The 12132-nt window shown below is 38.6% G+C and overlaps 1 protein-coding gene across 20 annotated transcripts in view; it reads right to left on the reverse strand.

The window, feature by feature from the left end:
* The window catches only part of LOC118263928 (teneurin-a), a 330884-nt gene that overhangs the window by 41480 nt on the left and 277272 nt on the right, over positions 1-12132 (reverse strand). For 3 of the 20 annotated variants that reach the window (XM_050705301.1, XM_050705302.1, XM_050705293.1), the window contains exons 9-15: positions 7012-7131; positions 6240-6941; positions 5966-6160; positions 5658-5867; positions 5391-5576; positions 5029-5175; positions 4709-4916 (exon numbers count right to left, since the gene is read on the reverse strand). The exons of 15 other annotated variants lie outside the window; for them this stretch is intronic. In XM_050705301.1, coding sequence (XP_050561258.1) covers positions 4709-4916; positions 5029-5175; positions 5391-5576; positions 5658-5867; positions 5966-6160; positions 6240-6941; positions 7012-7131 — 1768 coding nt within the window. Of the gene's footprint in view, positions 1-3083; positions 3111-4708; positions 4917-5028; positions 5176-5390; positions 5577-5657; positions 5868-5965; positions 6161-6239; positions 6942-7011; positions 7132-12132 lie in introns of all 20 variants that reach the window. 2 more of the 20 variants (XM_050705294.1, XM_050705295.1) reach the window with 1 other exon arrangement.

The following is a 12132-nucleotide window of genomic DNA, read 5'->3' on the forward strand; positions in this document are numbered from 1 at the left end:
TTATCATAAGGATCTTTAAGGAAAAATATGCTGCGTAAGTATTTCATACACGGAAAGTTATTTTTAGGAGAAACATGTATCAGAACACAATAGGAATTCATTGACAAGGGACATGACAATGACAGACATTGTTATTGAGCACACAGATACGACTGCTCTGTTACATTCGGGTCGGGTAGTGTTATGAACATTTCGAAATTTCAAATAGCGTGTCAGGATATAAGACACCATGTATGATATCGACATTTAGATTTGTTCGGGACTTAGTGCTCACCGCTATTTAGGATAAACGTGGAAAGATAAATGAACAGCAAATGGTAAGCTAGTATTAATATCAGTACCCTTAGTACGAGTTTGCTTTACGTTTAAAGTAAACGATAGCGCGTTCGCCCTCTGATTGGTCGGCTTGAATAAACTAACGACACAATGTTTGACGCTCGGAGTCAAATAATATAGTTGCCCATAAGTTGAGTTGAGGTTTTCTCATGACATATCTTTGGTACTATTAATGAAATAGCCTATCCATAGTGTAGTGATACATTTGTCTCTATCACGATTCTTTTCACGGATGTGTTGTAAAATTCAATTAAGAGACTTGGTTTGACAAAAACAGCGTAGCAATTTCTGATAAACCCGATCTTTAAAATCTCTGCGTAAATAAAGTTTCTCGGAGATTATGATACATCCTCTTACGTAGACAAGCCTCGCTCGAATAGAAAAGCTGTTTACAGGTGGACTGTCAGAAGCTGTCTATGTTGATGACCCTTTTCTATTATTTTCATTTATAACACTCACTTAGGTAATCACTAGTTACACCTTTTAGTCGAAGCACGTTAGCCAGATATTTGCATGGGATTTCATATGTGTATTGAATTCTACTTTTAACTCTATCTCTTATGCCTTGTTTGCACTACACTTGTATTTTAGTCAAGTAGCGAGTATTTAGTAGCACTCTTTTGCTTCGATTTTGGGACAGAAGCTAGAGAGACCTATTATGTACTTTGCTACTGGATTTAAATACTAGGGCAATGCAAACGAGGCATTAGAAGAAACGGAGTTGGAATGGTATGGTTTGGTGTTGTACCCAGGGTTAAGTTGTGTATTCCATTGTAATAATACTACTATTATTATAAAGATTGTTCTATTTAAAAACCCACTGTTTGCACTCGACCACATCTTCGCTTCGCCGTCCTGGCAGTAAGCGGGTTGGTGGTCAAACGCAGACTTATCAACGTGGTAAAAAAAGCTTTCAGCGAATTATACGTGTGATGTTCAGTTGTTTAAATTATAATCTCTGCTCGCTCTGGGTTTCTTCTCCTTACTTAATCTAAGTCAGTCGATTCATTTTATTTTTAACCTTCCTTGACCTAATTCAAAAATAGTTATTGCATATTTAATACACGCAATAAAATCTCAACATTAACACTACGATAACCTTTGAAAAAGAATATTTGATAAGAAAATGATCCATTACAAAGATTGAGTGTCTAGACGTCAAAATGTAATTTAAAATAAATCTGCATTCGTATAAAATGTTGAAGATAAAACCGTCAACAATAATAAAATGTATTCTTTGTGATCACGATTACTTTTTATGATTAATGTTAGCGTCGTGGCTACTACGTCGATAAGCAAAGCCCTCAGCAAAACTTTACATATATATTATAACTTTTTACCATTTATAACAGAAACATTTAAAATACTAGACAAGTATAATGAACCAAAAATCAAAATAAATAGTGTAAGTGTAATAACTAAACTGTCTAACTACTAAAATATTTTTCTTTGCAACGCCACTGCTAAAGAAATTAATTAATATCACATTTTCATCTTCTCCGTGAAGGCTGATAATACAATCTACATTACGCTTACGAAAATTAAATCTAAAAAATACACTTTAAGTTCGTAGGCACCTCCCAAAATATCATCTGTAACAAGTTACGGGGCACTTATAAATCATTACACACGTACAAACTAGCTAAGTACAGATGTATCTGAAAAGAGGATAAGACATTAATAATATTATTGCTGTTTTACGACAGTCAACATTATTTAAATATTTGTATCAAAACACATTAACAGTAAGAAGAATGTTATACAACAAAAGTCATAATATCATCACATACAACGCTTTAAGAACTGTGCTGCCATTCAGACATCAAAATGCAGAAGGTTCGATAGTAAATGCTTGTGCAGAGGCAGACAGTTCTGAAAGCGATGAAATAAATCTAGAAAAATACGTTCGTTGCACCAATTTCAAAGTGTAATAAAATGTCGTCAATGACTGATTAATGGAAGCGATGGTTGTAATGTACAATGTCGACAATTTTGCTATAGTATCGCTGTGAAGTAGTAGGAGTACATTCAAATAAGTTGTGTTTTGGTTAGTTACAAAGGGTGAGGATCTAAACACATAAAGAGCTCGGGCGAAGGGTAGGGGGTTGGTTAACAGATGAAAGACGCAGACAAAGGGTAAGGAACACATAAAAGGGTAAGTTTATTTGAAGCTTAATTTGCGTGTTCGCTGAAATTTTGCTCAATTGATAATATACAATTCGCGTCGATTTGTATATTTTGCAAGCCCTATTCCTATCGATTGTGTTAAAAACGTTTTGCGTGAAAGCGTAAATGATTTTCCTAAGTTTCATATAGTATAACAAAATTATTCCATAGTATATATGTGAACTATAATATAAGCACAGTAGACGAGACAAATAAACAGTACAAAATACAATTGTGACTGCGGCAAATCATATTTGAAAAGAGACGCGACGTTTGCGGACCGACGACGGCGTCGGGCGTCGCCGGTGCTTGATTTACGCTGAGATTGCGAGGATTTTGTCGCAGTCACACGAAAACATTCAAGACAAACATACAGATGTTACATACACATAGAGAATGAAACGAATACAGACAAAGGATTGAACGAAAAGTGAAAAAGCATCAGTGGCACCGTCCGCGTGTCTGTTGTGGGACACGCGAAGGTCACCGGCATCACACTCATATGCAGGATTCGCAACAAAAGGGAAGAGGTGAACAGATACTGAACACTGAGGGGCGAGGGCGGGCTGACTGACACTTACCATGGTGTAAAGGAATTCCAGAACTCGCTAGGAGTGGCGGACACACGGCGGCACAGGGACACAGAAAGACAGGACAGATTACTACACAGATACCTACATCCCTCAGTGCAACCCCACCCCGGTTTTGCAACCGCTCCGGCCGATTGCACTCGTCTATATTGGTTACCTTGCGTTTTAACACTGTATTTACCAATTAAACTTTTGTTAGTAACGAATCGATTCACAGACGAAGCCCGTTTGCATTAGAACAACCACCACTGTTGACCGACAGCTAATTATGCATTAGGTAGGTAGTTTGGACAAATTTAGAAAAAAACATTGTTGTAGGTTGCACCAAAGATTGAATATGGAAAGTTCATGCTGGATGGTGAATGCACGGAGGAACTCCGTCATGTGTCACGGTTACGAGGGCTGATGGAACAAATGCCAGAACGCAATATAACCACTCTAGACTCTTGAACTTAAATAAAATAGTGAAGCGGCTCGTGTTTTAATGCAAACAAACTTTTAGAGGCGCTTTTGCATATTAAGCGAGGTGGGTTGACTACTTTTGTTATTCAGTTTTGCTTTGTCTTATTTATTTAAGAGATCGTTCGAAGTTTTATCAACGCACACGATAAATATAGGGCAAATAAAAACTTTAAGAATTTGTTTACGAACTTAGATCATGAAAGACGCGTTTAAGTTTGTTCTGATATACACTTTTAAAGACATTAAATTAAGTGGTTTAAAGTATTAGCCGAAGAAAAATTACGTCAATTACAAGTTGCAAAAATGTTTATTTTTAAGCTGCGACCAAATGGTGATTTGGACAACGCTTTCATGATTCAAGTTCAGCTTCTTTAACCTTATTTACTTATATAAAGTTATCTTGTTTTTGAGAAGACAAACAAAACTGTTCGAAAGCTTTTGAGCGCTTGATTTTATTTCTATTTTCATTTTGTTATTCATAATACGCTTTTGTTTTGTTTAGACAAACAGGTAGGGTTAGACACACACAAGGGATGAACATTAGACAATACACAACACATCGGATCTGGTGTGAAAAAATAAAAAATAACAAAATACAAAAAAACAAAACTCATAATGAAAACAATTAATTCAATGGTAAAACATAACCATGCTAGGATCGCAAATAATAAATCATAATGTTTTACTCGCGAGAAAACAGAGGAAAATCAAAACACTTCCACCAGATGAGAAAATAAATTGTAAGTTATAAAAGTATTTGAAGTTATCAATTAAATTAAAATAACCACACCAAATCCTCGGAGAGGTTTAGGAAGATGAGCGGGAATTATATGGTGAAGGTGCTAGTTCCTAAATAATTTATGTCGTCATGAATTTTGTATCTTCTTCTTACGGATATACATTACAGTACGGCGATGATATCACGGATCTAAAATCATTGTAAAGTGCAAATATAATTATTCATGAATAGTGCAAAACCGACAGGTCAGTCCTAAACCAACTGGGTGCAAAAGATATCGTTGTATTGTCATTTAGTTCTGATCCTATAATGGTTATCATTTGGTTAGTCTTAGTTACTAACGACATCTTTTACGTACATGAAGTGATTTGGTGTTTGTTAACATTTTTGAGACTTCGTCTTATGCTACACATACCTTTCGGAGTATTCGTCCATGTGTGCGTAGCTCTGGACAGAGTTTTCTTCGATGAGGAATTTGACGCGCTGATAGAAGGATGCGGTGACAGAAGGCGGTTGCTTCCTGAGGAGTACCTCCACAGGATCGTTGGAAGCTAAGCACATGATGTGCTCAGCGCACTCTGGTCGACTGCAGCATTCCGAGTCCGAGCAGTCCGTCATGCCATCTTCAAAAGTGTACCCATTGTCAAGTGACAGCCAATATGTTTTTTTGGATCGTTTTAAATTTATTTGGTCTTACGATTGTGCCTATTTTATCTGTAAGAGAGAGGCACCTACCTTCATCGTTATCCTCGTTGTCGTTGCAAGAGAGTTCAAGTGCGATGGAGCAATCAGTGCCAGCCCAGCCGTCGGCGCAGGAACACCGGTACACTCCATCTTCCAGAAGACATTGTCCATGACGAGTACAGCCATTTGGACAACCAGCTGTGTACATTGAGCAATTAGATAAAGTATTACCGCTTTATCCATCTGGATATAATAAGGGCCCAGAAATGATTTAATAAGTAAATAGTTATTATAAAGATTCGTATAATACGTAGATACAGCTTTCTGTCCCTTAAAACCAGTTAAAATTATAAATAAATAATATTCGAAATCCGCTGCATGAAACAAACCATAAAAATAACATAAAAACTTACGCAGAGTACAGTGCCGGCCATTCCACCCTTGCGTACAGACGCACGTGCCGTTTTTGCATTGGCCGTGGTCGTGACAGCGCGTGTCACAAGGTCGTTGGTCACACATGGAGCCTGTCCAGCCGTCATCGCAGCGACAAACGCCCTCGGCACAAACACCATGCGGTCCACAATCCAATGAACACACCACTACAACGTACAAATACGGTTAAAATACCAATGTAAGTACATTTAACGATTTAAACCTGTTTGGGTGTTTAGTGGCCTTACCTTGCGAGCAATCATCTCCGGTGTAGAGAGGGTCACACACACATCTTCCTGCGTCCAAGTCGTATACGCCACGTTGGGAACATGCAGGGAGACAACGTTGTACCCTAGCGTCACGTTCACTGCAGGAGGCACCTCGCCATCCCGCGCGACACACGCATCTACCTCGCACGCACGAGCCATGGCCACCGCAGGTTGGATCAAGGCAGTCCTCTGCACGTAACAAAAACGAAACATGTTAACTCATAAATGATAATGAATTAAAACTATTACACTCCTAAGAATTGCGTATAGTAGGCAATTTTGAATACCTTCGTCGCACTTCTGCCCTTTCCATCCAGCCTTACAATGGCAATGGCCGGCGATACATTGACCTCTCCCGGAACAGTCGGCCGGCTCACAGTCGTGTGCTGGAACGTCACATTCCGGACCTTTCCACCCTTCCAGACAGTGACATACACCACCTGCATACGCACCGTGCCCCGAACAAAGAACTGGACAGACACCTGCGAAAACAATTGTGAGTTATTACTTGCGTATTTCTTTACAAACATATAACTTGTTCCATAACTATTTTCTACTTACTTTTTGAACAATCGTGTCCTTCATAGCCGTCCATACATTCGCATTTTCCGAGGTAGCAAGATCCGTGACCTGAGCAATCATCTGGACAAGAGTTAGTGACGCCTTCCGCCTCAGAAACGATCATTTCAACGTTGTGTGGCTGCAGTTCGTCATTGTATACTGATATAAACCATCTTCCTGTGTCAAGGTATTGTAGTATGCTGACGTTTACTCTCATATCCGTTGAACGTTTGCTTAGTGTATGGTTCCATTTGTGCAATGGGTTTATCGTGCTTAACAATGCGTCCCAGTCATTTAAACTACTTTGAAATGGATTATCTCTGAATGGACTTCTTCTGCGCCGTAGTCTGTGGTCAACCCTGCCGCCTCGAATAAATTCAACAAAGTCGTATTGTGTTACGCTAGGAGCTACGTTGCGTCTGCCATATACGGCAAAATTAGCTCCCCAGGGAACCGTGAAGTTAAGGCTAACGTAGGCGGGTTGCTTGTTGCGAAATTCAGAACTCCAAAATTGATAAGCAGGTATAGTAGCGCTGTGTAACTCGTCGAATTCTCTAACTTCTAACGCGGGTGACCAAGGAGGCGGCGCTGCTTGTTGCGCTTGTTGAGGTATTACTGCTGACTCTAGCGCCGCTTCTGCTGTTGTTGACCACCCGCCTAATGATGAAGTTGATATTGATTCTGCAATGAAACGCGCGAAATCTTTTAGATCGCAATACTATAGGAGTTACGGTAAGACGTAATTTGTAAAATGAAATTGTGTATTACATACCGTCTGACGGTGATGACGTTGATAAAGCATCTCTAATTCCTTGTGCATGTGTTACGGCTTTTACATCTTGTACCAGAATACAATTTGAATTGTCTATATTACTTTTAATTGACGATAACGCTGAAACAAACAAAAAAGTTACTTTTAATAAAGTATAAAAGTTTAATTGTATTTTTTACTAATTTATAGCCGATCTCCGATCCAAATCTATCTCGAACAGGGTCATCCAATTAAGTTTCCGTTAAGTTTGTTTCTTATCGATGGCTTACATCGATAATGCCCAGTAGCCGAAATGTAATTCTATTACAGTTCACACGGGCGTCGCGTCGCGTCGGTTGGGCGCAACGTGTTACGAAATGCGACACAATAAGAGATGTCATTTTAAAGTTTAAGAGTTACATGAATGCGGGGAAGAAGACGTGATGTCCCGTCGGGTTTTAATTAAGCGAAGCACGACTATGCTGCATTTCGTGGCGGTGTGACGGAGCGATTGGTTCCGCTGCCGCGGGCCCGGCCTCCAGAAAGCACGTAGGTGGCTCGCCGACACCCAACTATTTCTTGTTCAGGAGAATGCTGTTGTCTCCTCATTATGCGACAGTTGCTGGCTATCGAATCGATCATAAAATGCCGCGCTACGCAATCTAATTGGATAATTCTTCATGGTGTTAAGTAGCAAGAAAAGCACGAGCTTAGAAGACACGGGTCTTACCGAAATTACTATTTATTTTGAAACCACTGAAGCATCAAATAGAATCTATCAATTTAATTTATTATTCTTAGAGGTCCATATTTTGTGAAGTCGCTAAAATATGTATAGGAGGCTCTTTTCCTCTTAATGCTTCGTTGGAATATTCAATAGAAACTGCAAGGGAGCCATTGAATGTCAGTAATGTAAAGAGAATTTATTGCGTTCATTTATTAGTTCAGTAAGAAGCTCACGATCGCTCAGGATTTGTGCTCGGATGGGGATGCAACGTTTATTTGTTTCGGAGCGTGCGCAGGATGTGCGCCTAATATGTCGTGCGTTACGTCAAGGGCAATAAATCAATCCCTATAGACTTAATTGACGCAACCCAGATTTTGTTCCGGCTAATTAAAATGTTTAGTAATTTGTTAAGAGACATGTGGTTAAGTTTTGTAGATTCAATTTACCAATTATATTTAATGTGTGAATATTTTATGTGACGTGCTTTGTCAAGTGTCTGCAGTGTTGTATTATTGATCGAGATAACCCCGGCGGTGTCGGAGCAATTAAGTTATCTAGCCTGCCGAACAGTTGCCTATCTATCCCCAAGATTTACTCTGAGATAAGATCGCGAAACGTTGTCGCCATTTGGCCGTTTGCGCTGAGGATTGGACAATTTAACTTTACTGTACCGTGCCGAGGGTAGATCTTCAATGACAATAACCTTTATCGGCTTAACAGCCCATAGTTAAGCAGGCAATTTAAATTCAGTGTTAATGCTACATGCGTATGTCAAGATGGATTTAAAATCATACTTCTAAAATGGGATATACTGAGTTCAAAGGCTCGGAGCAGTGAAACATGTCTAGTGCATTGCCCCGCATCAAATATTGATGGAATGGAAATAAATATACATCTCTTACTGACAGTCATAAATATGAATAAAAACTTGATCGACCATTGATGTGCGACAGGCTTTTGTTTAAATAAAACATTATTGACTGTACACTTACTCAAGTAAAGATCGACACATACCTACAACGTACTTTCTTTTTATTTATCAGAAAATCTACGGATATTTTGAAGCAGCTCAACCCACATTATGTTCAGTTAGATGGAGCCCCACACAGAAAATAATAACATACCGTACACGATGTTTTCAGATAAACCATCAAAGATGACGTAATTTCCTCGCAAGAAAATAAAATATGACAATGTGGTAAGTCGCGAGTTTTGCCGATGATCCCTCGTAAAATCTATAAATTTTGTGTATTGAGCGCGCGGGTAGGAAATGGAGGGTGCTCGAGGAGACGAGTCGCCGGCCGATGCATGCGACGATTGTGTGCAGATGGACTATGTTTGCTATCTCCACTATTTTTCGAGTTAATACAATTTATTGTAATACGATTCAGCATAGATTGCATCGTGCGTTGGGGGAGCGAAACTCGTTTGATAGTGTCCCTGGGGACGGACGCGCCGTCGCACATTCTCGTATTAGTCACGTGATAAATCTTTCCGTGTTCATGTCTGCTGTCTCCTTTCATTACACGCAGGATCTAATATACTTGTCCTTGTTCCTTGCGCATGTTAACTGTGTTCGCACGAGGCCGCGGTTTGTTTGTCCCATTTTCTCAGCGAGAACAAACAAATCCCAATTTTGATTACATCATCATAAAATGTTGTCATTAAATAAAGTTATGTTTCATGAAACGTGGTGGTTATATAGAAGTATATGTGAGATTTATTTATGAAATTGTACCTTATATTAGAAATGTTACGACACCCGCTGAGTGCAGCTCCTACAAATGCCGTGTCCTGTATAATCAACATAAATCAGCAGGTCTAATCGATACACAAGGTCAATAAAAAGGGTACAAAAAGATGCGCAGTACCGGTTAGAACAGGATGTAGAATGTGCCTCAGATATGTTTAGTTGTATTTAATGTTGATGAGTTTCACCGAATAGCGCATAAAATATTGTTATTGAAAGCGCTTTTCAACGGCCGTTTCGCAAAATAAATAAGCTGTTGACGGAACAAATGTTCACGTCCTATTTTTTAATTGCATATGTTGGTTACAAAATAGTGGTTTGTTATTTTTATTCCAGTATTATTGCAACAACAAAAGCATTTGCGATCACGTTGAACGTGTGCGCGAGCCACTTCAAAAGCGTTAATGCTCGCTGTGAGAGCTTTAATAAAACATTTGGGGCCCTCACATTTTCAATTACATTAAAAAGTTGACGGTGCTGTATTTGCCCCATTCATACACCATACACGTAATGAAGGGTGCAACAGATGGTTCACATTTTTTCATTATATCACTAAAACTACCGGCGCAAACCCGGAGATTTATGTCGGATTAAACTATAGACCCAGTTTTATTTGATACATATCCGAAACGCCAGGAGGCGTGTCCGAATAATATTTTATTGTTATTTGAATCGTGATCATTATTTTAATGAAAGTTTGGAAAAAAAGTGGAAGTTGAAACTAGAATATGTAGTTAAATAGGTAGCGTTTAACAGATTCATTGGTTTCGATATTATCTCTTGGAAATCTAAATGTGGTAATTTCGAGGCGTGTGTGTCGTCGTGTTAGAAAAAGCTTATATCGGTTTGAAGTGGACAGGTTGCCGCAGCCATCGATAGACGATATGCTACATGCTGCCTTATCTCGCCTGTATAATTTAACGGGCCTCTAAATGAAGTGAGATCCGATACGATAAGCCTCATTGACTTGAGACACCTTACATCTACTCGGTTCATTACATTACTTTTAGGAAGAATCGTCGGACTTTATTTTATCGAGTCTTTATTATATCTGTGAGTTAGAATAACATCGTGGATAAGTGCGGACATTAGTGTCATCTCAAGCAGTTGTTATTGTCCCATTACAATAACATAAATACTCAAAAAGAATGAAATTGTTGTTTTGTGTGTGAAAAAGTGTTGTAAATTGCGTACTTTCACAACTTAACACTTTAATAGGTGTTTTCTAACGGGATACTCAAGTTTTGTTGGCGAAAATTGCACCTCTACCTATCTTTTGAGGCGTAATACTATGTTGAATACATGCTTTCTGTCTTATTAAAGTAATATGAAGCCCTTCAGTGTTCATATGAGTTCGTTATGTAGTCTGTAAACAAGTTTTTGTTTCAGATGAAGTAGAACGCGTTGCCGAAACTACAGTGAAGTAGTTAGTGGTTCACGTAGCGTGCTTCAACCGTATTATTTAGTGTTTGCTCAAACTGTTTAATAGAACGCTGGCTTAACTTAAATTGAAACTATAGTTTAGACATTCGAGGAGCGTTTATAACGACTGTTTTCAACGTTGATGTACTCAAAAATTAATACAATTACTCTACTACCCAGCATCATCAATGTACGTTACAGGTGAACTATTTGTAACATAATTTAGAGGTATTATATGTGTAACTTCATTTTCAAAAAGGTCTACATAACTGTATGTTATTTTCGGAATAAATAAAAGAGATTTGAAAAGAAGTAAGATGCCTGTGTTATTTTGGCGTAAGATATACAGACCACTAGAAGCTAAACAAATAGGAACACTTGAGTTAAAGCAATTTAATTTGGAATAAATCATCGTTTAAGTCTCTAATTGAGTCGGCATTAGGTATAATTTGCCACCGCGGCCACCCTCCACTCTGAAAAGGCTTCGCTTGAAGGGAAATAAACAAAAGTAATTTCCTGACATTACAGCGAGTGAGCACTTTCTGTGTAAATGGCAATGCGGCTGTGCACCCAACGACATATTGTTTCTACGAATGTTCCACTGTTATACTTGATTCGCGTGACGTCGCACAACTAGGTGCAAATCTATAAAAATAGAAACCACGTCTACCACTTGAAACATTCTAACTTTGTCCGTGTTTATCTCTTCAAAGTTCAGTACTTAAAACGCTGTAAAGAGTTACGAGTTCATTTATGTTTTACGTAAACAAACAATCTGTTTTTCTCTGTGTAGTATAATTGTAAAGTTGAACGTTATTGACTATATGGTTTACTGTTTGTACTTACTCGGAGCGCCTCAAGAATTCCGGGAACTCGAGTGGCCACATTTATACGACTCTTTAGCCGCACTTATTTCTTTTTCTCATTCCACCAAATAGCTCCACGACATTGACAGTAAAAACACATTTTTTCCTCACCCTCGTTAGGGTCGAATTTCGGAAATAACTTCTTTGAGAGTGCTTACGTCATTAATGGAAAACTCTACACTTCTGTCGGACTAGTGTTTCCGGGTAACTCGATAAATTAATTCAAAAGCTTTAATGTTTTATGAGTGTAAAATTGTACCGGGATGATTATTTCAGTAATAACGAGTTACGAAGAATACACAGTCATTATCGTTCGAGTTGTTATAGTAATTGCGAGGGCTTGGCTCCGGCAGGGTAAATGTGTGTTCGGATATAGG

This window comes from Spodoptera frugiperda, chromosome 27, assembly GCF_023101765.2.
Source record: "Spodoptera frugiperda isolate SF20-4 chromosome 27, AGI-APGP_CSIRO_Sfru_2.0, whole genome shotgun sequence".
Classification (NCBI taxonomy): Eukaryota; Metazoa; Arthropoda; class Insecta; order Lepidoptera; family Noctuidae; genus Spodoptera; species Spodoptera frugiperda.